General features: G+C 38.1%; 3 protein-coding genes across 4 annotated transcripts; 2 read left to right on the forward strand and 1 right to left on the reverse strand.

Annotated features, from left to right (window-relative positions):
- The first annotated feature begins 213 nt into the window (after positions 1-213).
- agpat5 (1-acylglycerol-3-phosphate O-acyltransferase 5 (lysophosphatidic acid acyltransferase, epsilon)) lies at positions 214-9,322 on the forward strand. Its single transcript, XM_026308921.1, has 8 exons — positions 214-1,023; positions 1,857-1,926; positions 2,016-2,131; positions 2,244-2,333; positions 2,825-2,915; positions 3,844-4,005; positions 6,861-6,984; positions 7,329-9,322. The coding sequence occupies exons 1-8, from the start codon at positions 805-807 to the stop codon at positions 7,552-7,554; spliced, it is 1,098 nt and encodes a 365-aa protein (XP_026164706.1). The 5' UTR covers positions 214-804; the 3' UTR covers positions 7,555-9,322.
- An 848-nt stretch (positions 9,323-10,170) lies between these two features.
- Positions 10,171-12,261, forward strand: tmem14a (transmembrane protein 14A). Its single transcript, XM_026308957.2, has 5 exons — positions 10,171-10,248; positions 11,074-11,156; positions 11,281-11,382; positions 11,471-11,558; positions 11,654-12,261. The coding sequence occupies exons 2-5, from the start codon at positions 11,081-11,083 to the stop codon at positions 11,694-11,696; spliced, it is 309 nt and encodes a 102-aa protein (XP_026164742.1). The 5' UTR covers positions 10,171-10,248; positions 11,074-11,080; the 3' UTR covers positions 11,697-12,261.
- Positions 12,262-12,344: 83 nt separating this feature from the next.
- gsta.1 (glutathione S-transferase, alpha tandem duplicate 1) lies at positions 12,345-14,226 on the reverse strand. Of its 2 annotated transcripts, none has more exons than XM_026308950.2 (7): positions 14,081-14,226; positions 13,869-13,983; positions 13,714-13,765; positions 13,311-13,443; positions 13,071-13,206; positions 12,854-12,979; positions 12,345-12,714 (listed from the first exon to the last, which is right to left on the reverse strand). In XM_026308950.2, exons 2-7 carry the CDS (start codon positions 13,953-13,955, stop codon positions 12,586-12,588), a joined length of 663 nt encoding a protein of 220 aa, XP_026164735.1. In that variant the 5' UTR covers positions 13,956-13,983; positions 14,081-14,226; the 3' UTR covers positions 12,345-12,585. The 2 variants fall into 2 exon arrangements, with proteins under 2 accessions (XP_026164735.1, XP_026164734.1); XM_026308949.2 differs by having other exon boundaries at positions 13,869-13,991; positions 14,081-14,161.
- Positions 14,227-14,568: the final 342 nt, after the last annotated feature.

Genomic DNA, 14,568 nt, shown 5'->3' on the forward strand with positions numbered 1-14,568 from the left:
ACAAAGAACAATATCTCTGAATGTGAAGTGATACATAAACAGAAATAAAACATTGGAAAGACTGATACCAAATTTGAAGAAAAAAGCGGTATGGTCCTTTAGTATTGGTAGTATTGGGACCTATGGAATTTATATTGTGCTTTCCCCATTGGTCGGCCTGTACTACGTCAATTCACCAATCAGCTTGCTTGATGTTTCAGGGCGTCGTGACGTAGGGAGGCGTGTGTGTGACATTTGCTGCAAGAAGCTAGTTAAAGAACAGCTAGCTGGATAAAACTGGGAGGAAGTAGAAATATTTTTTTCTTTTTGTAACTGCTGACGTTTTAGTCAGCCTTTGCTGTTGTACCCACTTTAGAGGGGACGTTTTCTATCAGATGTAGCGTTAGTAAAACTTCTTGTCTGTCTAAGCTCGTTAAATAGTAGGCTAACGTTTTCTCTGAACTTACACAGTAAGTGCACGGAGTTGTGTCTGAGCTCGTCTTGTTCTGAGATGTTGAAGCTAATTAGATGACTACAGGTAATTGAATTTTTTTCACAGGTGGATGTTAAGCCGACTTAGCTCTGCGTTTTGCACACAAGGTTAACATTAGCTTTAGCCATCTAACGCTAGCTCGTCGCTTCCGACTCACTGCAGCCTTCTCACTTTCTCATGCTGACTTGTCGGGATAGGTGTGCTGAAAGTAGGCCAGGTGTGATGTGGGACAGATAGTGTGCGCTGTCTGGAACTTAATCACAGAGTGTAGTACCTAGTCCAAGAGTATACTTCAGGGATTTTTGTTACTTTAGTGAGAGCCAGAGGCGATCATGCTGCTGTCCTTGGTTGTGCACACGTACTCGCTGCGGTACTGGTTTCCAGCCGCGATCATGCTGGGCACAGCCCCAGTTTATCTGCTGTCATGGGGGGCCTGGCGTTTACTTTCAACCATCTTACCAGCCAAAATGTATCACAAGCTGGATGACCGACTGTACAATATCTACCAGAGTATGGTCCTCTTCTTCTTTGAAAACTACACAGGAGTTGAGGTGAGTTCATATAAACCTACAGAAATTCATTTGGTGAAAGACAGAACTGATGATGGTGTGGTCACCATGAACTGATTATTTTGTGTTGACCATGAACTGGTGATAGTGTGGTCACCATGAACTGATTATTTTGTGTTGACCATGAACTGGTGATAGTGTGGTCACCATGAACTGATTATTTTGTGGTGACCATGAACTGGTGATAGTGTGGTCACCATGAACTGATTATTTTGTGGTGACCATGAACTGGTGATAGTGTGGTCACCATGAACTGATTATTTTGTGTTGACCATGAACTGGTGATAGTGTGGTCACCATGAACTGATTATTTTGTGGTGACCATGAACTGGTGATAGTGTGGTCACCATGAACTGATTATTTTGTGGTGACCATGAACTGATTATTTTGTGGTGACCATGAACTGGTCATAGTGTGGTCACCGTCTGTGGTTTAGAGGCAGCTTTTTGTAGAAACCTTTAAAATAGCACCTGTAATGTGGAGTCACAACGTTGACCAACACGATCTTGGGGAACCTGATGCATAACAAGACAGTCTGCATTCCTAGGCCTTTTGTTGTCTCTCCCTTGGAATTTTTGTACGTTAGGGTGTGGACTCTTTTTAACAAATCCTCTTGGGTTTAGTGAAAAACTGTTATATTTGCAGGTTCAGGTTTTGGTAAAACTTGACAAAATCAGTCTCATCTTGAACCAAATCTTTGACAGTTTGAATGTTTAACAAAACAAATGTGTATCTTCCCTTACGGTATATGTTTGCAAACTGGTGACTGTTCAGGGCATCTGTGTTATATCCTGTTTTTACACCTTTCTCTGCAGGTTGTTTTATATGGAGATATACCAAAGAAAAAAGAGAATGTGGTTTACCTGTCTAATCATCAGTGTACAGGTAATACATATGAAAGTGCAGCTTAAAAATTCAGCCCCATGTGAAGGACATTTTAAATATCTAATCTCTACCAATGGATTTCCCTGTAGTTGACTGGATCATTGCTGACATGCTCGCCATCAGGCAAAATGCTCTTGGTCATGTCAGATATGTCCTTAAAGATGGACTCAAGTGGCTCCCACTTTACGGATGGTATTTTTCTCAGGTAATGTACCTGTGTGAGTATTTGAGTGTCATCTTGCAAAGTGCAATTGTAAAGATTAAATTTATGTCACACCCCCAATTGCAGTCCCAGTCAGATTATCTTTATCTTTCAGCATGGAGGAATTTACGTGAAACGAAGTGCAAAGTTTAATGAAACGGTGATGAAGAAGAAGCTGCTCACTCAGACTCAAGCTGGAGCCCCAGTAAGTACATGTCACAAATATTGTAAATTAGTATTTATATACTTTTTTTTTTTTTTTTTTACCACTGGCCAAATATTATTAAAAATTAATTCTAAGATTGTTGAAATAATACTCAGAATTCACTTGTCTGAGTACTTTTCAGTAAATAAAACATAATGATTCTACTATATATTTGTTCAGGACTTGTGCTCAAGTAAATTATCAGAAGGTCACCATGAAGTCAGAAGGGTCAGTTTTTATATGTTGCACCACTGAAATGGGGAAAATAAAATGGGTGGGGAATAGGAGAACTCTACATCCCCATTCCCAAAAACTTAAGTGGATGATAAAAATTGTGTTTTAAGTTTTCTTCTTGAGCGTTATATGTTCAGTACGGTGTTTTGCTTTCCATGTTTTTTGCTGAACAAAATTCTGTACAGCTTCCATTTTGGCCAGTGGATAAGGAACAAGAACCAAAGACGCTTTCAATTCAACTGTTTTTCTCCCTGCAGATGTACCTTGTCATCTTCCCGGAAGGAACTCGGTATAATCCACACCTCAAGAAAGTTATCACTGACAGTCAGGCTTTTGCTAAGAAAGAAGGTACAGGCGTGATATCAGCCATTTCCTGTTGCACTGCTGCATACTAATTCAGCACAGGGCGACCACTCTGTAAAACAGCTGACTAAGTTTTGTAGTGGGACTTGTGTCACCCTTGCCCGCTCCTGTTTGACTAATGAGCATTATATACATATGAATTTTATGTATATAAAGCTGTATAACAAAATGAAAAGTTTACCAGAGAAAAGGCAGGAACCAATGGAATTTCTTGAGAGTACAGTATCAAACAGTATGTAAGCTATACATTTTGGCAGTGCAGCTGTTATGTCAACAATTTCAGTTTTCTCTTTATCCTTTTTAGAGCTATTGAGTAGGGCTTTAAAACCATCAAGTCCACTGTATTAATATAAATTGTTATAGGATTCAGGATGTGGTGCCAAGAACTGAGCAGCTTCCACCAAAAGTGCTTATTAAATATTCAGCTGGTGTAGCTCAAAGTTTTGAGGGATAAATGTATTTGCTGCTGGTCGATAAGAGAGTCTGTGCTTACTTACAATACTCAGAGCCTGTTTGAAAGACACTTTATACTTATTTTTCTAATACGAGGAAGTGAAGTTAACTGATTGACATAGTGCTTGTATTTGGCTGTAATGTACGTTACAGCACAGTTTTAGGATTTTACAGATAAATTGCATCCACTCTGCAGAGATTAACTAGGCTCTGCACCACAGTTCTGGTTTTCACCTTCAACCGTTAATCCAAATAAATCACGATGGAGAGCCGCCATGTGCACGTGACATTATTTGTTATTAGTGAGGTATTAGTAAGCAGAGGATAACGACAGAGGATGAGCAGACTGTACAGTAAACTGACCCAAACGCAAGCATGTGCATAGAGTTATTGTTTGATCGTAGGTTTATACATATATAGTTATAAAAGTAAAATCCAAACCTTTGTGTCCTCATCACAGAACTGGCTGTTCTGAAACACACACTTACGCCCAGGATAAAAGCATCTCACATAGCAATCGAGACCATGAGGAGCCACCTGGACGCTGTATATGACATCACAGTGGCCTACGAGGGAACGCTGGACGCCTCCGGTCAAAGAACACCTGCACCATCGATGCCAGGTAAGCAGATATCTGAGGCCACAAACATGAAACATTTTCACAAAGAAAAGTCACTTGCTTTTAACTCAGCGAGTGTTTTTACATACATATACAAACCATACATATCAATGAAGTATTTTTCTTGCATTCATTTTTGCAGCTGTAGTACATATAAAACATACAAAATAATAAGGCAACCCCAACAACTTAGTTACATGAGGATAAATATTACAAAATACTGTGAGATTTGAATGGTGTCATTGCAGTTCTATACACACAATAAAACATTGTTATATAATATTGATAATTAGTGGGTAGTAAAATAGTAGTCAGCTCTATCATAACAAAGAATCATAGAAATGCTAGTTATTAATGCTTTGATTGATTTGATTTGTTCAGCATTATAGTACAAATAGCATTTTAACACCAGATATAAATGTAATTCCAGGCAGCTGTCTCTAGTTTCAGTTGTTCAATAAATCTAGTGCCTCAGAGCTATTGCAGTATCAGTCTTTAATGTTCTTCAGTCCCTCAGTAATTAATCACATAGGAAAATATCACCTGTTAACAGCCATGTTTTCCTGTAAACAACATGACTTTGTGTTTTGGAGTTTTTGATTATTCTGTTTTCCCAGTTGTTTACCAAGCTCTGTTTGAATGTTAGAAAAAAGAAAATAACCAGAAAAAAACATCCCGTTTCATTCAGGAATAAACATTGATGTGTTTCTAACAAACAGCACTGAGAGAATAGAAAAGCATTCTTCTCATCACGCACTTCCTGGCCTCATGTGGCGAAGGTGACGTTACTAATTTCACCTAGAGGTGGAAGTGACTCACGCCTGCGTTCAAGGCTCTTTATTGATAAATGTGTTTGATTATATTTAACTCGTGGCTGTGAAGTGATAATGTAGAATAGAAATGAAAATTTCCATAATTTTCCTTAATTGAACATTGGACGTGTTGGTCAGTCATTTGAAATATCAGACAACACACAGAGAATGTTTTTCTATCATAACATGTTTAACAAGTAGTGTCACCTATAATCACTGCAATATCAAATCCAGTTAGGTGTTTGAATGGTAAATCAAAAACTCACATGTAAATTGTAACAACAGACTATGGTTTAATTGACTTACTTTTGAACAAGTGGCCAGACGAGTCCAAATTATTAAATGAAGCAAGTTACACTTCAAAACCACAAATTCACATCCTTCAACTTCCATGTTATCAGTTTTTGTGTTTTTAATCCCTTAAAACTACATATCTGCAAAGCTGGTTTAATAATTTAGCTTCATAAATCTGAACGGATCCATTGACGTCTTTGGAGTCTAAAGCTGAACTCTGCAAACAAATGCACATCAGCTGTGCCAGCTTTTTGCTTGTGTGAGTCATTATTTCCTAGTGTGTGTTGTTATTATTCTTTATTAGTGTTAATGTACTCAGCAGATCTGAAACCGCATATGTTTGAAGGTTTTGACTCAGTATTATAATATAATTCACACAGCCTTTCTGGCTACTTGTTTAATTAAAATTCTCTGTGCGACTTACTTTGCAACAAATAGATATTTTCCATTCATTGTTTTGATCTTTACCCAGTGCATTAACAAACTAGGACCTAGAGTATATTAAAAGGCTGTGTTCTGCAGTAAATATTTTCATTTTAGGTAGAAAAGTTAAGAATTTAGTTTGTTTATACCAATTCAGTGTGTGTCTCATATGAACATTTACTGCTGTTGTTTCATGAGTAGGTAATGAAGCCAACAAGTAAACTCAGATGTTGTAAATGGGCAAATGTTCTTGATTTTATTCCAAAGTATGTGTGTTTTGTAAGACCTTGTCTTAACAGAAAGAATTTATTTTGACCACCAGTTGTTTTAAGAAAATGGAAACAGGCCAGAAGGAACAGGACTTTATTTATTTGAGTCAAAGCTAAAAATTGTCAGATCAGAGAACAGAAATGATAATGAATGGTTGGGATGCCAAATGATCTATTATCATCACCACATACTTGTATCGGTGAATAAGGCCCTTGTACCTCTCGTAGCTCTCGAGTCACTTCTTTGTAGGCAGATATTAAAGATTCCTTGTCTCAGAACCTCGGCTCTGCAGGAGTTTGCAGAATCGATTTTAGACCAGCGGGCATTGTTTTCCATCATCTGTTCCAGGATGCTGTTTTTAAAAGAGTGTTTTGGAACATTGTTGTGTTCAAACACACGACCTGCAGTGGCAGCTCAGCTTTCTTTTACTACCCTGTTACGCTGAGTTGTCGGTGTTTATTCATCTGGCACATATTGTGTCTGAAGGTCAGTTTGTATCTGGGCAGCAGCTGATGGAGGTGCTCCCTCCACCAGCGAAGCAATCTGTCGCTGCTGACTTCGATCAAGTTTCCTCTTTTGGCCACAGTACCGAGTTTCCTGATAATATTGCATGTTATGGAAACAGGAACTTGAAGGTCTTTGGGGATACACGTGTAGCCTTGAGTGTTCACACTTGGTTACATTTTTGTGTCTGTCCTTCTTAGATGCTTTGGTTCTCAGTGCTTTCACAGTTAAATTTGGCTTGAAACTTGACCCTAATGACTAAAATGGTTTTAGCCCATGTGTTTGGTGATGCTTTATATAATCATAGAGATAACAATAGGTATATTTAGTTTCATTTTTGACACTGACTAGGACTTGACTGCCATGTCATTATGTAATCAATCAGCTGCTGTACGTCAGGGGTCCGTACTTTTATGAGTCAAGGGGCCTTGTCAATACAGCGTCACTGCAGCTCTTCTGTCACCTCGTGCTGTTTTCTGTGCTTACTCTACGTGCCATTTTGCTGAAAGACCTTTCCTGTTTTTGTTTAGTCTCTTTTATTTTTGTGTTTGTCAGAATTCCTGTGTAAAGAATGTCCCCGTGTCCACATACACTTCAGCCGTGTGGACATAGAGGAAATTCCTCCAGAGCCAGTGTTTTTCCGCAGGTGGATGCACGAGCGGTTCGAAATCAAGGACCGGTGAGTGTGTGTGGGTGGAAATATAAATCTTGTTGAAATTGCACATTATCCTGTCAATATGTAAACTCCAAACCAGGAGCCATGTGATACTAAAAATATAGAATTCATATTATTGAGATTTATTTAGAAGATAACATGATATGTAAATTTACCACTGAGACGTATCTGGACAGAGAAGAAGATAATGTGGATAAAGATAATGTGGATAAAGATTATGAGTGAAACAAGAAGCTCATGTTGTAAATATTGTCTTAAACAAGTCATTAGTTGTAGCAGCCAGGCTACAACTAATACAGCCCAGTGTATTTTTGAGACAGGCTAATTCCGAATTATGTCTTTTAAAGGCTGCTGACACATTTCTACGAGTCAGAGGATCCAGACAAAATATGTAGGTTCCCCGGGGAAGGCAAACCCTCTCCGCTGAACCTCTTCAAAACCCTCCCATCGGTAATGATCCTGGGGGGACTGACACTGCCATTCTTGCTGACTGAGAACGGCAGGAAATTTTACATAGGAACCTGGTTGTACGGGACACTGTTGGGCTGGCTGTGGGTTAACGTTTTTCCTTAACAAACAGGGCATAGGCTGCCATGAGATGCACAAAACATGTGGAGTGCCATTTTCCTGTATCACAACAACAAAAGGTGTGTTCCAGATGCAGAGCAGTATCTGATTAAGAGGCTTTGAGTTCTATCCCATGTGTGGCGCAGTCTTGACCTTGAGCTGAAAACTGAGCTGAGGTGCAGAGAAACGTTAAGCTTATTGTGCTACTTGTTCCCTCGCCTTATTTGGAATTGCAGCCTGAAATTATGAGAAAACATGAGTGGATTTGTTGAAAAGTATTAGGTTTCTCGAAAATACCCCCTGATAAAATAAAATAGCTATGTATTTCTCTAAAAATAATTTTCCCCCTTCATTAGATTTACCAAAATCATTGTTCTTGCATGCTCACTTTTCCATCAGACATTGGCTGGTTCTAAGGCTCTTTTATGATATTTAATTGACATCAAACTGTGCTGAGTATCTCAGAACAAATTTAATGATCTTGGTCAGCTACTGTAACTAATACTTACATTAGCCTACTAATTATAGATCAAAATAAAATGCACTGATTTGTTGATGTTTGTAATGTCTGTTTTATGCCACCTCCTGTGTCAGAAAAACGATGCACTTTGCTCATTTAAAATGTTTTTACATTAGTAGAACAAAATCAATGCTATGCAGTCCTTTAAACGAGATAATGAATATGACACCAGCTGCAATGTTCATCATAAATATTCATAACTTTGTTGTTGATAATGAATGTAGCCACAAAATATGCATATATGAAAGGGTGCATTTCTCACACCATTAATCTTGAGTGTAATGTAACTTTTTGAGCAAAGTCTTTGTCACTGGATACTGGCACATGCCACAGTGAGCTGTATGGAGGAATGTATGTTGAAAATGAAAATGTTCTACCAATGTAAAATATCACTTCAATCTTAAAATGACAACAGTTGCCAAACACCAGTGTATTTGCCACAGTGTTTTACAAGCGCTTTCAGTTGAGCAATAATTGTTTTAGTACTGGCTAAAACATGTCTTTTGTTGTCCTAAATACATTCTAATTACATTTTTATAATAGCTTATTTAACTTTTATATGCATTTCTTACTTTGAATACCATGTTACAGCTTAAATGAAAGAGTCTACCTAGCAAAAAGCTGACAAAGCCATGTTATTATATCACAGGTTACTGTGCACTCAAAGCCATTTGTATTGTAAACATTGCTATAGTGTGAAATGCATTATATGTCCATCATTGTTTACTCAAATGAAAAGATTGCATTTTCCATGGGTCACTTTACATATTTTCTTTGTCCTCCTCCTCCTGTCTGAGAAATGTTTTCCTTGTGAGTATTAAATGTTAAAGTTTTTACGTCGCTCCAATACCTCACTTGAATAATCCTTAACTCTTCTTAAATGAACCTTGTCAGACATTTTCTAATCATTTTTATCCTGACAAGATCAGACTATAACTCATCAGGAAACTATGTAGACAGTATTTAAATGCCAACAGTTTTTGGAAATGCGTGCCTTCTCTTTGGAGGAGTTGGTCCTCAGCCCTCTCAGAGGACTATGGTGACTTTTTCCACCAAGTGACTATGTGGAGATGCTCTGCTGGAGCTCCTGCTCACTGCAGTATGTGGTCACAGTGTCTGTGGTTCATAGTGGCTTATTTTGCTCTGAGAATGCATTGATTTACACTTTTTGAAGATTATTATTACATGATGAAACTTTTAATGTGTGAAAGTGTAAATGGGAAATTGGAATGAAATAAAGTGGTTTTCTTTGGGCAACGTTATCTTGTTTTCTTGAGAATATGATTAAGGCTTCTTGTACTTTGTCACATAGATATGCAACTGTATGTCTGCATACTAGTAATACTTTACATTTCTGAAATTAGGCTGTGATCAAGCATTTAATTACAACTTTTTGTATGAACGGTCATATGCAATTAAACACTTTAAATGTTTTATGTATAATCCTGTATTTTTCTTTAAACTTGACTCATATTTTCCATCTGAGCTACAAATTAAAGTAAATCATGCAAAACTAAGATTTATTTCCATCCATCTACACCTGCTTATTCCTATTTGGGTCACGAGGACCTGCTGGAGCCAATCCCAGCTCTTTGGGTCAAAGGCAGGGTTACACCCTGGACAGGTTACAAGATTTCTATATCATAATTTTTTAGTATCTCCCAGTAGTCCATAAAAATCATTTCTAATATATAATTATTTAAGTTAATGCAACATACACTACTCACAAAAAGTTAGGGATATTCGACTTTCAGGTGAAATTTATGGAAAATATAAAAGAGTAGTAGCCTAAACAGCGATGCTCAGACTTACATATATACAAAGTTTTTAAAAGACTTGTCAGGCTTTGCAAGATTGGCTGATTAGATATTTGTGTTAACGAGCAATTGAACAGGTGTACCTAATAAAGTGGCTGGTGAGAGAAAAATACATCATGTCTAAAAAAATCAGGTGAAGACTAACTACCCTACCCCTAACCCTAAAATACACTGATTTCTGAAATATTTTTCATGGCACCTACATGAAAGTTTGAAAAGTCATATTTCCTACTTTATTGACGTCCGCGAACACAGCGCGACACAAAATGCGCATGCGTAGTACGGTTTGTGGGCAGTAACAAGGAAGTGCAGTGACAGACCGTTTGTAAACGCTGCTGCGCAGTTTCATCTGTTTGGGTCAAGGTGAGTAATTAAATACACGACGACGAGTCAAAGCAAAGTATACTGACTGTAAGAGAACGGATTTTCTTTCGAAGCGTGAATCTACGTTTAGAGTAGGTGTGTTTTTAGGTTGTAACCACTAAAGAGTCCACAGCGACATCTAGAGGTCTGTAACGGTGATGCTACTTTCTGCTACAACCAATGACAATATGTTTTTATTGACACTTAGCTAAAATATAAAAATTTATTGACTATAAAAATCTAATTAACGTTTATAAGGAGTTTTGACTGATACTACATGTGTTTTTTAGAGTTATTTAAAAGGTGACAGTATATTGAACCTACATTTACTTCTTTTTCTAATCTTTTTCTGATTTAAGTTTTGAGCATTGCACTTTTTCTATTAACTATAGCACTGATTTAGCTAGATCACTAGACTTTCTGTTGGGAGCATTGATGATTGTCTCTGTTTACTTAAACTCATGTATTTGAAAGATCTATATTGTCCACTGAGATTGAGACAATTACTATGTCTATAATTCAGAAAAACGACTTTCATATAATCAGTAAAAGGTAATTATATTTTCTCAAACAATTAATGTTACACAGTATTTTTATTTTAAGTTGGTGAAGACATCCAGTAGCCAAATTTTAGGATCAACTGTGAAATTAGTTAATTTCCACTGAATTTTTAATTCAAGTATTACACACATTCCGACAAATCGGTATAGGACTATATATTGATTATCTCAAGAACACACTGAATTAGTTTACTAACCTGTTTTCAGATCAGTAGTAGTTAATGCCAAACCTACCTGACATGCTCTATTGTATTTCTGTTTACAGCTTTGTGATGGCAGTAGACTGGATTGGGTTTTGCTATGCCGCAGCCATTGCCTTTGGAGGATTTATGGGATACAAAAGAAAAGGTTGATCGCTCAGACTAAATGATCTGAGGTTTTACTTTTTATCTTGGTAGACAACTCAACTGAAAAGAGCTGTTTTTCACACTATTAACTCATTTAATAATCTGGTGTCTCTGTTTCATTGTAGGCAGTGTGATGTCCCTGATGGCTGGTATAGTTTTTGGTGCATTATCTACTTATGGTGCATACAGAGTCTCTAATGACCCAAAGGACATCAAGTTCTCATTGCGTGAGCCTTGTTAAGCTCAGTATGCTCATTTTCAGCAGAGAATTGGTTGAAATATCAAGCCAAAATATTGTGTTTCTCTGTCTTTCAGTGACCTCAGGAGTCCTCTCAGTCGTGATGGGAATGAGGTATAAGAAATCTGGGAAATTACTGCCGGCTGGGATCATATCAGGGCTGAGGTCAGGCATACTTGCTCAGTGTGGCAGAAAAACAGTAAATTTTGAAATGGTTTATTAGCCACTTGCTGATGTGGTCATTTTGGATTTTCTTACAGTTTGTTGATGGTGTTTCGACTGTTACTCCTGATCATGGTGTGACAGGGGGGACAATGGCAGAAACCTCCAGCTGACGCTCAGTGAGCAAGTCTTTTGAAAGAAACATCATTCCCAGTTAGCATACGAAAACATGTCTTCAGTGTTGTGTGTTAACTTCCATGTGACCAGGAAAAAAAAAAGCAACCAATGGGTGTTTAACAGATTTAAGATTAACTTGTAATTTTTTTTTTTGCTATACATTTTTTTGATAATTTTATATTAGCCAAACCCTTTTGTGCATATGGCTCTGCATGAATATGAATCTCATGATTTGAGCTAAAAATTCCTGTTGCATTAAAACCACAGGTGTTTTCAGTGGCAGTACCGGCAGTGTAGCATGGTGGTAGCTATTGTATGTCTTGATAATGGGTTTGCTGTATGCACTACAACATTAATTTTGCTTGCTGTTCAAGTATCAAGCTTAGTAAGCAGAAATATTCACATTCTGAAAAAAGGAGTTTAAACAGTATAATTTGTATTCATGTCTGCTCACATGCTAAGTTTACTTTGAGGGAAGCTGACATTTTTGTAATAAGAGCAAAACTAAATAAACACGTGATTTGTAAAATGGTGCTTTTTTTTTTTTTTCCTGTGCGAGATGTTGCAATTTTCCAAAATGTGACACAGGAAACAAAAACTTCAGCTTCTGCAGTGTTTTTCAGAAATAAATGATTTATTTATTAGAGTGTTCACATTAAACCACCTATGTAGTGATATAGGAGATTACAGACATTTATGCTGAACATATGTCTTTTGTGATAGTGCAGTATTCATCTCAACCTTACCCAACAAACACAATTGATTCACATGTCATTTGGGCTATGCTTTTATAATGAATTATTCATACTGTCAGTGTAGGGAATGTACCGAATCTTCACAGCTCATAGAAAAGTTAAAAGTTAAGTTTGAACACCTCCTTGATGGTCTTCACATAAGTTTCATCTGGCTGCGGCTTCCTCTTGCTGCCTGGCTGCAGGAACCTCTTGATGGCGGGAATCTGAGTCATCCTGCCCTGGAAAGACTGAAGGCAAACACAGAAAATCATCACTGAACAGAGGATGCAGTGTTAGGTTTGTACTTTGTACAGTGATATATGACTGACTGCTAACACAATAGTGAAACAAGTTAGAATTTGCTGCACGTCACTTTTACACATTTACCTTGACGTTGGGAAAATCGGCGAGAATTCCAGGAAATTTCTCCTCCAACATCAGGGTGCATTCAAGCAGCTGCACATCTGCACAGCTTAGTTTACCTCCCACCAGGTATATGGGCCCAGACAGTGCCTGAGAAGTTTGTCAGATACACAATATCTGGTTTAAGTGTTTTTAACCAATATTAATCTTCTGGTATATGTAGAGTTGACATGTAACTTACCTTTTCATACACAGGGAGGTAGCGCTCTTTTGCTTTACTCTGAATGTTCTCCAGTTTTGCTGTTGCATCAGGGCTGAAGGGCAAAATCATTATCATTTCCATGAGATCCATCAGCCCCTCTGAGTACATGTCGATCCTGCAGAAAGCATCACAGCATTTACTCTTAACACGTTCCTCCACTAAAATATACACAACAACACAGGCCTTACATCATTGCGTTATTAAAGAAAGTGGCCATACATGACGCGATCTTTGAGGTCTTTCCCATGAAGATTGTATTTGTCTGCGATATACTTCAAGATAGCCTTAGTCTGGACAAGTTTCATGCCATCGATTTCCACCATGGGAACCTGTTGGAACAGGAGTGCTCCATCTGCAGAGCAGAGGCAGCAGTCAGCAGGTAAAGCACACACACAGTGGCACTCCCAGTGGAAAATTTACCTTGTAAACTGTATCTATGAGACGGAAGACATTGGAGATATCCACACCCAGCTGGACGTGTCACCTCAGATATACTGTAGGTGGGTGGACGTTTATAGATAAAACGCTTAAAATGAAACCACGTGACCTGGAGACAGGCCAGTCAGAGCCCACGAAAACACACGACCTCAGCCTCAAAAAGCGTTTTGCAACTTAAACTTACCACTGAGGAGTTTCTCATATTGCTCACGGTTTGTCAGGTACATCTCATCAAACTGTGAACATTAAAGGACAAAAACTATTTCAGATGCACATCTCAGAGGTTTGATGTTTCTAAACATCTAAACAAACAACAACAAAAAAAAAGATTTTATTTACCTCAACCTCTGCAACTGTCAGGAGCCAGCGGATTGACTCCATTTTCCCTCTCCCATTGAAGTAGTGCAGCACAACTCTTTCAGACATCTTTCTCAGCTGTTTTGGAAACGTCAACCTGTAAAGCGGAAAAGAAAAAAAACTACTCCATCACATCTTATGCAAATATAAATGCATGTACTAAAATGTATCAAGGCTTTGGTCCGTCAACCTACGTGTGCACCACCCTGTGTGCTGCTCAGATGTCACTACAAGGAAAAGCAGTGAATGGAGTTCAAGATTTAGGTAAAGTTTTTATATAAGGTCAGAGCTAAAGGCGGAGAAAACATCCAAGCTCTGCGATTGGTTCGCTCTGGCCAATAGAAACAAGGTTCGTTAACATATTGGCGTTAAACTTCATGGGAAATGTAGTTAGTGACGAGCTGCGCTCAAGCGATCGCTAGGGTTGATTCGGCTGATCTGCCTGGTGTGCCCATTCTACTAAAATGAATCTGAATCAGCCTATCAGATCATTGTTAATGCACCGTGTCCATTCATGTATAGCATTCACACTGAGGTTGCACTGACCTGGATTTATTTCCAGCAGCAGGCTAAACTAGCTGTCCTGCTTGTACACGGACTGTGCTGCACCTTCGGCTGCAGCTGTGGCACATCATGGAAAATGGAGTCATGAATAATATTTTAACTTTTTTAAAAAAGGTTA

The sequence above is a fragment of the Mastacembelus armatus genome, chromosome 15, assembly GCF_900324485.2.
Source record: "Mastacembelus armatus chromosome 15, fMasArm1.2, whole genome shotgun sequence".
In the NCBI taxonomy this organism is placed as follows: Eukaryota; Metazoa; Chordata; class Actinopteri; order Synbranchiformes; family Mastacembelidae; genus Mastacembelus; species Mastacembelus armatus.